The sequence below is a fragment of the Neoarius graeffei genome, chromosome 28, assembly GCF_027579695.1.
Source record: "Neoarius graeffei isolate fNeoGra1 chromosome 28, fNeoGra1.pri, whole genome shotgun sequence".
NCBI classification, from domain to species: Eukaryota; Metazoa; Chordata; class Actinopteri; order Siluriformes; family Ariidae; genus Neoarius; species Neoarius graeffei.
In genome coordinates, this window is record NC_083596.1 from 48,038,007 (window position 1) to 48,052,057 (window position 14,051).

General features: G+C 42.9%; 1 protein-coding gene across 2 annotated transcripts in view; it reads left to right on the forward strand.

The window, feature by feature from the left end:
• zgc:163098 (uncharacterized protein LOC100037380 homolog) overlaps window positions 1-13,813 on the forward strand; it is a 35,934-nt gene extending 22,121 nt beyond the window's left edge. Inside the window, exons 11-24 of one of the 2 annotated variants that reach the window (XM_060912460.1) lie at window positions 1,878-1,982; window positions 3,431-3,503; window positions 3,759-3,925; window positions 4,005-4,167; window positions 4,337-4,416; window positions 4,506-4,593; window positions 4,678-4,806; window positions 5,563-5,758; window positions 5,924-6,001; window positions 6,079-6,112; window positions 6,275-6,425; window positions 8,228-8,338; window positions 8,542-8,762; window positions 13,362-13,813. In XM_060912460.1, coding sequence (XP_060768443.1) covers window positions 1,878-1,982; window positions 3,431-3,503; window positions 3,759-3,925; window positions 4,005-4,167; window positions 4,337-4,416; window positions 4,506-4,593; window positions 4,678-4,806; window positions 5,563-5,758; window positions 5,924-6,001; window positions 6,079-6,112; window positions 6,275-6,425; window positions 8,228-8,338; window positions 8,542-8,762; window positions 13,362-13,488 — 1,723 coding nt within the window. In that variant the 3' untranslated portion in view covers window positions 13,489-13,813. The remainder of the gene's footprint in view (window positions 1-1,877; window positions 1,983-3,430; window positions 3,504-3,758; window positions 3,926-4,004; window positions 4,168-4,336; window positions 4,417-4,505; window positions 4,594-4,677; window positions 4,807-5,562; window positions 5,759-5,923; window positions 6,002-6,078; window positions 6,113-6,274; window positions 6,426-8,227; window positions 8,339-8,541; window positions 8,763-13,361) is intronic. The other variant, XM_060912461.1, reaches the window with a different exon arrangement.
• Window positions 13,814-14,051: the final 238 nt, after the last annotated feature.

The window sequence follows — 14,051 nt, forward strand, 5'->3', positions numbered from 1 at the left end:
TCGTCGGGGGCTCCAGGTTTCCAGTTGGGTCACAATCTTCCTTCTCAGGTCAGCAGCTCTTGTGTTGAGGCTGTTAGCTGTTGGGGCTTGGTACCCAATCTCTGGTTGTGGGGATGATGATGACATCGCCCCGCTGACCTGTCTTTCTGGCTCCCCCTTGCCGTAGCATCGTTGTTGTATTTCATTAATCTCTAGTTGTGATAGTAGATTTCGATTACGGATGTTGGAACACTGGGCTAATAGCTGTTTCTTTGTTAGCTGTTTCCTTGATTGTGGGTTTCGAAGTATCCAATGGTCCCACATTCGCTGCATGTATCCCCTCTCTCTGGGATTGCTTGTATAGTAGCATTCCAGCAAATCCGTATTTTCTGTCCTCGTCCATCGATGTTTTGTTCCAGTAGCCCATTTCTCATCAGTTTGCCCTGGTTCCCTAGCAACTGACGCAGACCTTGTTGACCCGGGCGACGTCTGAGCCGGTATGACTCTATCATTTATGTCTTCACTCATTCCTGAGGTAGGCTGATGTATCATGAGGGGTCTTGCCTAAGGACCCTTACTGGATGATGATTTGAACCCTGATCTCCTGCGTCGTAGTCAGTGAGCATTACCACTGTACTATCCAGCTGTGTGTATGTGTGTGTATATATATTACATTCATTCATACATTTCCATACATGTACAAAAGAGCCATAGTTCTAAATAACCTGTGCAAAATAGCCAAAAAAAGATAACACATTCTAGTCTTCCATCTATGCATACGTACACCATCCATTTATTAGCCCACATACATTCACCTCTGATCATTCAGAAACTTAATTGAAAGAGGGATGAATGAATGTTTATACCTGTTATAAGAAGCCCTCCTCCATGTCGCCAGCAGAGCAGCGCCATCTTGTCAGAGTCAAAGAAAAAACAATGACGGCTACTGGAAAATTTTTTCAGTGTAGAAGAACTGTGGCTGGTTCTGCAAGATGCTCAGTAAAACTTGCAGCTCGTTTCCTTATAAAACTGCACTCATTGTATCTGAGCCTATTATTATTATTATTATTATTATTATTATTTATTTATTTATTTTTATTTATTTATTTTTTTAAAGAAAGGGGAATTTCCTCTTGCACCAAATTGTGGCTGTTTCATTTATTATGGCTTATTGATTGCTGTTTATTGTAAAAAAAATAAATAAATTTATAAATGTTAACATTTCATTTCATTATTTTTAAGCCGTTTTTGGTCGACAGCATTTTTTAACGTGCCTAAGACTTTTGCACAGTACTGTAGATTTATTAAGAATTCAAAAAAAATCACATTTCTGAAAATAGCTGTAAAAAAGGCAGGCTTTTTTGTCCAAAAGGGAATTTAAAAAAAAAATCCAAGCAAAAAATATTACCTCGAAGGTATGTTCAATATAGCATCTTACAAGTAATTATTTTAGTGATTTTCAGTATGCGCGTGCACCATCTGGTGAACTCAGGCTTTTAAAATGTTTTGTTGACCATTTTAGAAAATTAAACATTAAATGCTGTATGATTACTGTTTTTATGCATTAAAATTTTGGAGGGAAGGAAATCGTCCCACAAATTCACTCGCGGCTACGTTTTCTCACTCCAAATGACATTTGGCAGCTTAAATATTGGCAATGATTTATACAAAATAATTATTACAGCTATTTAAAAAAAAAAAAAAGTATTAAATAAGCACATTCTTGATCACCTGGCTGGAGGTGTGTCTCTTGCATAAAACTGTGGACCGAATGGGTATCAGGGTGAGACAGAACTGACACATTTATAGACGACTGGATGAAGGAGAGAGAGAGAGAAAGAGAGGGAGGAGCGTACACTCATTCATGCTCTCATATCCTTTGTCTTTTGTGCGGCCAGGAACCTGCTGTGCCTCATCCACAGGATGATTGAGTTTGTGGTGAGAGAAGGACCCATGTTCGAGGCCATCATCATGAGCCGAGAGAAGAACAACCCAGACTTCAGGTGAGTGGGGATGCGAGGGTGTTACTGTTTCTGGGATTTTATTATTAAAGCATTGCGCCTTTCAGGCTAGAAGATGCATTTTTCCAAATCTAGCAGGTGCTGTAGTGTATACAGTAATTCAGAAATCTTTCAGAACTTGAAAACTTATCAGAACTCCAAAAACTATTTCAAACTCAATTTTCAGAACTTAAATGTTTCTGGAACTTGGAACCTGTTCAGGGTGAGAGAGCTCAAAATTCAAGAACCGTCAGAACTCGACTCAAAATCTTGTTCAAAACTCAAACTTTATTCAGAGTTCTACTTTTTGGACTCCAAGAACTCGAGAAATTTTATTCAAGAACTTGAAGAATTCAAAACCTTTAATTTTAATTCCAATTCAGGACTCAAACTTTTCAGAAATAAAAGAAAACCCCTTAAAATCCAAGAACCTTCAGAGCTCAAACTCTTGTTTTAGACTCAAGCTTTATTCAAAGCTCAACTTTTCGAAATTGAAGAACTTTCAGAACCAAAAGCATATTTCAAACTGAAAGCTTCAGAACTAAAAAATTTTTAGGACTCAAAATCTTTCAGATCTCAATTTCCTGAATTCAAAATCTTTTTCGGAGCAAGAAAGTGGTTTTGTTTGTTTGTTTAAATAACTTGAAATTTATTCAAGTTATATGGTCATCATAAACCATAGGTACTAAAGAAGGCAACTGGACTTGCTTGAAATCCTTGAAGATGTTTCTCCTCTCATCCGAAAGGCTTCTTCAGTTCTGTCTGACTCGTGGGGAGTTCCAGATGTTGATCCTCTAGTGGACCAAAAGCAACCCAAAGGAGAGTTGTTGAGATCACGTGGGTCGTTGACCCTCTCGGTCATCCTGTAGGCTGTTAGACCCATGTGACCTCAGTGGAAACCTTTTTCTTTTAACTCCGATTCAGAACTCAGCAAGAAAAGAACTCCTTTGGGTTGCTTTTGGTCCACTAGAGGATAAACACCTGGAACTCCCCACTAGTCAGACAGAACTGAAGTCTTTCGGATGAGAGGAGAGACGTCTTGAAGGATTTCGAGCAAGTCCAGTTGCCTTCTTGTATGGTTTACTTCCAGGAACCTTTCGCTCCAGCAAAAAAAAAACCTCACAACTTGTGCTTGGCTACTTCCTGTATTTTGCATTGGGCCAGAATGCATCACTTCCTGTAGTGTAGTGTAGTGGGTGTGTTGATCCCGGGGTAGCATCTTTTAGATGTAGTTAAAACGTGAAATAAATAGAATTTTTTTTTTTCTCTCCCCTTCCACTGAACTGATTTTGTCAAAGCAGACAGAATTTAGGGCCGAGTGTCTCATGTTTCACGTCACCGCTGATCCGGAGAACACATTCATATGTCTCGTAACTTTTCAGTTTAATTATAGATGAATTAGATGCTGATGTCTGTTTAGTCACAGTGTGTGTTTTTTGTTCATTTTACAGATTTCTGTTCGATAATAAGTGTCAGGAGCATGTGTACTACAGATGGAAACTCTTTTCTATCCTGCAGGTACGTGTACGTATATACACACACACACACACACACACACACACACACACACACACACAAAAACCTGCTCCATCAGCTTCATTTCTTTTTCATGAGATTGAAACCCCTTTCTCTTTCGCCACCATTTTTTATTGTCTCGTGCTCTTTTCCTCATTCTTCCTTGTCCTCACACTTCCTTTCTCTCCACCCTTCTCTGTTTCTCTGTCTATCTGTCTCTTGTCAATTATATCTTTCTTTCTCTGCACCACTTCTCTCTCTCAGGGTGAGAGTCTGAATGAGTGGAAGACCTCAATGTTCCGAATGTTCCGGGGCGGCTCCCTCTGGAGGCCCCCTGTCCTCAATCCCTATCTCCATGGTGACGAGGAGCCTGAGGAAGACCCTGCCCCTTTCCAGGAGGAGGAGCTAAAGAAAGGGCAGCTCAAACCTGAGTATGTGTTGCGTTATAACGCTTGTGTTAGAAACACATCGGGAGATTAGTCATGCAATGTGTGTGTGTGTGTGTGTCAGGCACAGGGAGCAGCTGGAGGTGTTACTGAGGGGTTTAAGTCCCCGAAGGGTGGAGATTGGTGATGCCATGCTCTTCTGTCTGGAGAGAGCAGAGGCTGCAGAGGAGGTGGTGTCCTGCATCGCTGAGTCACTCTCGATGATACAGACACCACTGCAGAAGAAGGTACACACGCATGCGCACACACTCCCCCTCCCCCCAGTCCTCATCTGTGTCTCACACACCTGTAAGTCCAAACGATTGGCCCACTTGAATTCTCTGCTCTTACAGCTTCAGTTCCAACTCACTGTTTTTTGGAACATGTGTATCGAGCAAACATCACTTTGTCATGCAGGTTGCGAGGCTTTATCTGGTGTCGGACATCCTGTACAACTCCAGCGCCAAGGTCTCGAACGCATCCTACTACCGCAAATAGTAAGAGCCGTCTCTTAATCTGTTCTCTTCCATACAATCGTCTGCACTTCCGTGTAATTTGGGAATCTGTACGCGTTGTTCATGTGCAGCTTCGAGTCAAAGCTGCCGCAGATCTTCAGCGACATGGGCGAGGCATACCGGAACATCCAGGCCAGGCTGCAGGCCGAGCAGTTCAAGGTGAGCGCAGAGTCACGGAGGAACCGTTTCACTTCATTTCAACTCCTCTTGTTGGCTCATGAGTTCTTTTCCCTCTTTCTCTAGCAAAGGATCATGGCTTGCTTTCGTGCCTGGGAGGACTGGGCCATCTACCCGGAATCCTTTCTCATCCAGCTGCAAAACATCTTCCTGGGGCTCATCAAACCAGGAGAGGAACTGCCTGAAAGCACGGAGGTGACCGACGAACTCGAGTTTGTTACTTTTTCCACAAGTTATAATTGGACTGAAACTGTGTGGTGTTTTTTTTTGTTTTTTTTATGGGGCTGTCAAATACTGCTAAAAGTTGGTTGTGAAATTTAATTAACATTTAGTATGTAAATGCTAACAAGATTAGTCATATCTAACCCTGAAAGATCAAAATGCTTTCTTAATTAAGGAAGGAGAAGAGTAATTTGCTTAATTAAGAAAGCATTTTGATCTTTCAGGGTTAGATAGAAAGGAAGGAGAAGAGTAATTTGCCTGGACGCCTCCCTGGGGAGGTGTTCCAGGCATGTCCCCCCGGGAGGAGGCCCCGGGGAAGACCCAGGACACGCTGGAGGGACTATGTCTCTCGGCTGGCCTGGGAACGCCTCGGTGTTCTTCCCGAGGAGCTGGCCGAGGTGTCTGGGGAAAGGGAAGTTTGGGCTTCCCTGCTTAGACTGCTGCCTCCGCGACCCGGTCCCGGATAAAGCGGAAGAAGACGAGAAGAGTAATTTGTTTTATTTTATTATCTGATCTACATAAATCAGATGGAAAATATGCCACCCCTGCTGACCTGAGAGCACGGCCAATTTTGCGTTCTTGAGCTCCTGGCCACACATGATGGGGCGAACGCTTTTCTGTTACGCCATTCGAGAGCCCAGAAGTTTTTTTACATAGTAACTCAGTTGGTTTGATCATCACAAGTGCAGTCTGGGTAACGTATTAACCCCACCCCCACGTCTCTTGTAGGCCGCCTCTCCAGATTTGGACGGCGCTCCTTTAGACGGCGTCCCTCTGGACGGGACAGAACTGGACGGGACGCCACTAGACGACCTGGATGGTTCTCCTATGACCTGGGATCCGTCGTCCATCGACGGTGTCCCAGTGGACGATATCGATGGTGTCCCGCTCGGCCCTGTGATGGACGACATCGACGGCGTACCATGTGAGTTTGACGGAAATCTGTGTGTTTAGTGTATTATTTTAAAACAAGGCTGCATTATGATGAACAGAATGACCAGTGGATGTTTCCTCTATCCATTCAAACCATCACGTTTGGTTCAAAGTAGAATTGTAGCTCTTGTTGATTCAGATTTTTTTTTTCTCTCAGTGGACGAAGGCTTGGATAAGCCGCTACCGAGCATTGCCTTGTCTAAGTGGGAGCGAGTGGATGACGTGGAACAGTCGGGTAACTACAAACTCTCTTCAGACCTTCATCCTTATTTCATTACCGCTCAGTTTTGACTCTCCTGTTTGATCTCGCAGCAAAATCCAACTCCGAGGACGAGCTGAGTGCGAGGTAAAAGTCTCCTCACCTCATAAAGAGTCATTTCTTTGAACCTACTATCTTTTTTTTTTTTCCTTCAGAGAATAGACCGGTTTCTCTGTTAGGACTCGAGCATTTAATCTCCTGCTCCGTAATCATTCAAACCTTGAATTCATTAATCTTTCATTCGTTAAGTGGTGTGAAGGAGAATGAAGCGGACTCGGATGACGACAGCAGCAGCGACGATGCGGCAAGCCCCAGCAGGTTTGAGGGGGCGGAGTTTAAAAGCAGCCTGCACAACTTCGAGATGTCTGAGAGCAAGCGGACCCGTCTCCGAGAGCTGGAGGTGAGAGATGCGAGACGCACTCGGAAATGAAGTGCGGGCTGAAATACCAGCAAGGCGATCATCATCAACAGGCAGGAGATCTGGACTAAAGTTTTTAGCAGAGCCCTACACATAAAGAAACCCATCGAGTTGTTTTCTGATGGTTTTGGTCCTGTGCGTGCCTAGTACCAGTCATACACACCGCCTAGTGGCCAGTGTTAGTAATTACCAGTCTTATAATACATAGGGCCAAATTACTCAATTCTGATTGGTCAATCAAGGAGGGCTTTTTTTCCTTAACACTGGGCCGTATTTCTGAAATGTTATTGGCTAGTTCGTTGCTTGGTTACGGTTACAAAAATTAGCAAATTTTGTCAACAAAATGGCTTTCGTGAAGAAGTTCCAATAAAATTTTGTAAACCACTTTCAGAATCCTCGTGTCGTGTCGCCGTGTCATGATGAAAGACGCTTTAGAAACTGATTCAAACGTGCAAGATCGTCTCGCGCCCTGATTGGTTCACAAAACGTGAATGACAAATGTTGTGAACTTGAAGGCTTCCGAAGTATGAATTTGGCCCTATATATTTATAAACAAGTAATCGTATTATTAGTTTAATAATAATTAGCTATTAGTTTGTTTATACTGTTTATTTCATGTTTATCTGCTATACCTCAAGTGCCCTTGACTGTTTATTTTAATGTCCTTTTGCTCCAGTGTGTGTGTATATATATGAGTGTTTTTAGTCTATTTCTTATCTATAGTGTTTATATTGTTTATTTCAATTATTCTATTTTTATTTATTGCATTGCCTGTTTGCACCGTGGGTCAGAGAGGACTGAAATTTCATCTGTGCTGTATGTTGAGCATGTATAGCATATTTGATAAAGTTGACTTGTATAATTCCTTGTAAAATTAAGGATCAATTTCACTCATGACTTCAAAATTTTGAAATTGTCCGAGTCGTTTTCAAAACTTCAAAATCACTCGTGAAATTAATCCTTAATTTTACTCGGCCCCATACGATTACCTATACATACGCGCTGCCTTGTGGCCAGTGTTAGTAATTACCAGCCGTACACGCCGCCTAGTGGCCAGTGTTAGTAATTACCAGCCGTACACGCCGCCTAGTGGCCAGTGTTAGTAATTACCAGCCGTACACGCCGCCTAGTGGCCAGTGTTAGTAATTACCAGCCGTACCCGCCGCCAAGTGGCCAGTGTTAGTAATTACCAGCCGTACACGCCGCCTAGTGGCCAGTGTTAGTAATTACCAGCCGTACACGCCGCCTAGTGGCCAGTGTTAGTAATTACCAGCCGTACACGCCGCCTAGTGGCCAGTGTTAGTAATTACCAGCCGTACACGCCGCCTAGTGGCCAGTGTTAGTAATTACCAGCCGTACACGCCGCCAAGTGGCCAGTGTTAGTAATTACCAGCCGTACACGCCGCCTAGTGGCCAGTGTTAGTAATTACCAGCCGTACACGCCGCCTAGTGGCCAGTGTTAGTAATTACCAGCCGTACACGCCGCCTAGTGGCCAGTGTTAGTAATTACCAGCCGTACACGCCGCCTAGTGGCCAGTGTTAGTAATTACCAGCCGTACACGCCGCCTAGTGGCCAGTGTTAATAATTACCAGTCGTACATGCCGCCAAGAGGCCAGTGTTAGTAATTGCCAGTCCTTACACGCCGCCTAGTGGCCAGTGTTAGCTGGTAAAGAAATAAGAGGCTGGCTATGATATAAGAAAATTCTACAACCCAGAAACAGATGGGACCTCCGGTTTTAGGCAGTACCTAAATCTATATATTAAATTAGTGTGTGTGTGTCAGGTGAAGGTGATGAAGTTTCAGGATGAGTTGGAGTCGGGGAAAAGGCAAAAGAAATCCAGTATGAGCCTTCAACAGCAAGTTCAACACTACAGAAACAAACTGCTCCAGAAGGTAGGGGTGTGTATGTGTGTGTGTATATATATATATATATATATATATATATATATATATATATATATATATATATATATAAAAACATGATCAGCTGTCTTTTTTTTTTTTTTTTTTTAAATCAGAACATTTCTTCACTCATGATCATTGGTTTGTTTTTGTTACAAACTGTCTTTTTGTTAAAGTCATCGTCCTCTCCGCAGGAGTTCGATAAGGACGAAGAGGAAAAGAGGGAGAAGTCATCGAGCAAGCAGAAGGACAAGGTGAAGAAGGAGGACAGGAGAGAGAGAGCCGAGGACAAGAGCAAAGGGAAAGAGCGCGATAGAGAGCGGGACAAGGAGAGGGATCGAGAGAGGAGTAAGAAGAGCGAGGACCGAGAGAGGAGCAGGGGACGGAGCCGGGAAGGAGAGGACAAGAGAGAGAGGTACACACGGAGCATGTTTCTTGCTTGAAATTTTATTGAACCCAGTGATCATAGTGATAGTTTAGTTTTTGTCCCATTAGTGTTGCTTTTCTTCACTGCTGAAGCTTTTGCAACTAAACAGATTTTTTTTTTTTAATAAATAAGTAGTTATACTTTTTTTTGTGATGTCAGAGTTAGCAAATTGCTGTGGTGTACAGTGGTGCTTGAAAGTTTGTGAACCCTTTACAATTTTCTATATTTCTGCATAAATATGACCTAAAACATCAGATTTTCACACAAATCCTAAAAGTAGATAAAGAGAACCCAGTTAAACAAATGAGAAAATATTATATTTGTTCATTTATTTATTGAGGAAAATGATCCAATATTACATATGTCAGTGGCAAAAGTATGTGAACCTCTAGGATTAGCAGTTAATTTGAAGATGAAATTAGAGTCAGGTGTTTTCAATCAATGGGATGACAATCAGGTGTGAGTGGGCACACTGTTTTATTTAAAGAACAGGGATCTATCAAAGTCTGATCTTCACAACACATGTTTGTGGAAGTGTATCATGGCACAAACAAAGGAGATTTCTGAGGACCTCAGAAAAAACGTTGTTGATGCTCATCAGGCTGGAAAAGGTTACAAAACCATCTCTAAAGAGTTTGGACTCCACCAATCCACAGTCAGACAGATTGTGTACAAATGGAGGAAATTCAAGACCATTGTTACCCTCCCCAGGAGTGGTCGACCAACAAAGATCACTCCATGAGCAAGGCATGTGATAGTCAGCGAGGTCACAAAGGACCCCAGGATAACTTCTAAGCAACTGAAGGCCTCTCTCACATTGGCTAATGTTAATGTTCATGAGTCCACCATCAGGAGAACACTGAACAACAATGGTGTGCATGGCAGGGTTGCAAAGAGAAAGCCACTGCTCTCCAAAAAGAACAGTTTTGACGAGTTTTGCTCGTCTGCAGTTTGCTAAAGATCAACTGGACAAGCCAGAAGGCTATTGGAAAAATGTTTTGTGGACGGATGAGACCAAAATATAACTTTTTGGTTTAAATGAGAAGCATTATGTTTGGAGAAAGGAAAACGCTGCATTCCAGTATAAGAACCTTATCCCATCTGTGAAACATGGTGGTGGTAGTATCATGGTTTGGGCCTGTTTTGCTGCATCTGGGCCAGGACGGCTTGCCATCATTGATGGAACAATGAATTCTGAATGATATCAGCTAGTTCTAAAGGAAAATGTCAGGACATCTGTCCATGAACTGAATCTCAAGAGAAGGTGGGTCATGCAGCAAGACAGCGACCCTAAGCACACAAGTCGTTCTGCCAAAGAATGGTTAAAGAAGAATAAAGTTAATGTTTTGGAATGGCCAAGTCAAAGTCCTGACCTTAATCCAATGGAAATGTTGTGGAAGGACCGGAAGCAAGCAGTTCTGTATGGAGGAATGGGCTAAAATTCCTCCAAGCCGGTGTGCAGGACTGATCAACAGTTACCGCAAACGTTTAGTTGCAGTTATTGCTGCACAAGGGGGTCACACCAGATATTGAAAGCAAAGGGTCACATACTTTTGCCACTCATATGTAATATTGCATCGTTTTCCTCAATAAATAAATGACCAAGTACAGTTATGTTCAAAATAATAGCAGTGTGTTTAAAAACGTGAGTAAAGCTCAAAATCCTTATAATAGTTTTTATTTCCATGCATTGGGAACACTGCACATTATATTCTACATCAAAACATGAAGAAAAATGTATCAATATTTTAATTACTTTACAGAAAATGAAGAAAAATGAACATTGGGCTGTTCAAAAAAAATAGCAGTGTCTGCATTTTTCATTACAAACTCCAAATATTTACTGTATAAACTGAAAAAATCTTAAGGATTTAGTATTCCTGTGAATCACTAAACTAATATTTAGTTGTATAACCACGGTTTCTGAGAACTTCTGGCACCTGTGAACAGGTATTCCAGCCCAGGATGATTTGACAGCATTCCACAATTCCTCTGCATTTCTTGGTTTTGCCTCAGAAACAGCATTTTTGATGTCAGCCCACAAGTTTTCTATCGGATTAAGGTCCGGGGATTGGGCTGGCCACTCCATAACTTTCATTTTGTTGGTCTTGAACCCTGATGCTGCTCGCTTACTGGTGTGTTTGGGGTCGTTGTCTTGTTGAAACACCCATTTCAAGGGCATTTCCTCTTCAGCATAAGGCAACATGACCTCTTCAAGTATTTTGATATATGCAAACTGATCCATGATCCCTGGTATGCGATAAATGGGCCCAACACCATAGTAAGAGAAAAATTCCCATATCATGATGCTTGCACCACCATGCTTCACTGTCTTGAGAGTGTACTGTGGCTTGAATTCAGTGTTTGGGGGTCGTCTGAAAAACTGTCTGCGGCTCTTGGACCCAAAAAGAACAATTTTACTTTCATCAGTCCACAAAATGTTTTTCCATTTCTCTTTAGGCCAATCGATGTGTTCTTTGGCAAATTGTATCCTCTTCAGCACGTCTTTTTTTTAACAGTGGAACTTTGCGGGAGCTTCTTGCTGATAGATTAGCTTCACACAGGCATCTTCTAATTGTCACAGTACTCACAGGTAACTTCAGACCGTCTTTGATCACCCTGGAGCTGATCATTGGCTGAGTCTTTGCCATTCTGGCTATTCTTCGATCCATTCGAATGGTAGTCTTCTGTTTTCTTCCACGTCTCTCTGGCTTTGCTGTCCATTTTAAAGCACTGGAGATCATTTTAGCTGAGCAGCCCATCATTTTCTGCACTTCTTTACAGTATACGTTTTACCTCTCCAATCAACGTTTTAATCAAAGCACGCTGTTCTTCTGAACAATGTCTGGAACGACCCATGTTTCTCAGGTTTTCAGAGAGAAATGGATGTACAACATGTGCTGGCTTCATCCTTAAATTAGGGCCACCTGACTGACACGTTTTTTCACAGAATGAACTCACTAATTAAACTCCACACTGCTATTATTTTGAACACGTCTCTTTCACTTAATTATTCGATTACACAGACTCAGGAGCATGCATATCATGAATGTTGGGTCTGTTGGTTTTCTATGACTCTACTACACCTACTGGTAAATTATTTGCCATGTAGTAATATAATTTCCACCAAAAACAGTGATTGATCTGGTTAGTCGTGTTGGACTGCTATTATTTTGAACACAAGTGTATATCTTTGTCTCATTTGTTTAACTGGGTTCTCTCTATCTACTTTTAGGACTTGTGTGAAAATCTAATGTTTTAGGTCATATTTCGGTCACGGAGAGAGCATGATGCTCTCGCGGAAGGCGGTCGCATTTCTCTGCCTCTCCCTTCCCTTATCTTCCCTGCTTCTCCTGTCTCGTCTGTCTAGTGTCTATACTTTTGAGAGACTCTCTCCATACTGCTCTTCAAACTAAAAACCATGGAATTGATAAACTGGTCTCTTCATGCAATTGACACAATCTTCTCGACGAGAAGCCTGGGTTCAGGGGAACCGGCCTGTCCTGCCGGAACGTTCGCAGCTGGCTACATGATGGATGTGTGGGAGCGGTGGCGGGTCGTGCGCCTGGCGGCTCTTTCTGTGGAGGACATTGAAGACCTCTACCTATTCGGAACCATGATTACAGGACTTTTGCTGATTGGATTAGGCATTGCCCTGGTTTATCGAGGAAATCAGAAAACGGTGACCGCTGTCCACAGCCCCATGAAGCTGCCCGACATGGTTGAAGCGGTGGGCAGAGCTGTCGGCACTCAGACTGTGGCTATTCAGAACTTGAACCGCAACATGGATAACATCATGGAGAAGCTTTTGGCTTTGCAGAGGAAAATGGATTCGATTCGGAGACCAGAATGGACGGAGTAGTTGTGTAAAGGAATGCGTCTACTCGCCCCAAGACCAAACAATACCAATCTTATCTGCTTTTGGCTCCCTCAGACAGCACTGGCCTTGGTCAAGACCGTTGCTGGGGCAACAATCCCCCCCCCCCCGGAGGTCACTGCTGTTAGACTCTCTCGTATTCCTCCCCCTCTTCCCGCGGTCACCGCTTTTACCCCCAGTATGACAAGTCGGTAAGTGCCATCTGGCTGCAGGACCAGACTGCTTGTTTGCGCTGGGTTACCTATACCTCTGCCCTCTCCCTCACCCCCTTCCCCCTCGAGTAAAGTGTACTGTTATTTTTGTGCTGAGGTGCTTTTTTCTTAATGTTCCCACACTGCACTCCCCCCAGGAGCATAGTGTGGGGGTTGCTTTTTTCTCCTCCCCTTCCCTGTCTTGTCTACTCTCCCTGTGTCAATTGTATGTATGTGTATATGTACGGACAGGTTGACGGTTAATTTCGCTGGTACTTGTGAAAATAAAGGGTCATTCATCATATTTATGCAGAAATATAGAAAATTCTAAAGGGTTCACAACTTTTCAAGCAACACTAAGAGGATTAAACACTTCAAGATGTCCTTTCATAGTGACCCTGCGTCATACCACTGTATCGATGGTTATTTTCCTATAACAGCACCACACCACTTGTCTTATTCCTTACATATTATATTAGTGTGTGGACGAATATAAATGTGCTGGATCTCTGCATTTAGGACACGTTCCCGTTCGCCGCGGAAGTCCAAGCGTTCCCGTTCTCCATCGCCACAGCGCAGGTCCAGACGCTCCTCGTCCCGATCTCCACACCGCTCGCACAAGAAATCCAAAAAGAGCAAACACTGACCTCTGTGACCTTGTGTTTCTCAAGCAGCTCGGTGGATTGCACCCACGAACTGCTCACCCCCCCGTAACACTTCACAACTGGGCTCAGGCCAGGAGTTCTTGTCTGTGCGTCTCCCAGAATCCTCCTCTTCATGGCTGCTCTGGTTCTAGACAAGGCATCGGCCCAAGTTTTTTTTTTTTTTGGTTTGTTTTTTGTAAAATGAAGTTGAAACATTGATTTGTACAGGTGTCTTAGTTTTGTTCTTTTAAGGAAAGTCCCTCTGTAAAGGTTTCTGATGATCGGTCTCTTAATCTTTACAATAAACAGCTCGTGGTGGTAACTGAGTCAGATGGTGTGGAATCCAATCTCAGTGCAGGAAGAAAGTTCACAGGGGGGACAGTACAGATGTGTATCTGGTCCTTGTCAAAAAACTTGACACTCAGAACATGCAAATCAGAAACGCCCATTTCCACTGGAAGACTGGTGTAGTAATGAGTTTATTCCTCTAAAGGAATTAAATTGAACATTTGTGTGTGTGTGTGGGGGGGGGGGTTATAAACTGGTTTACCACTGAGGAATGGCC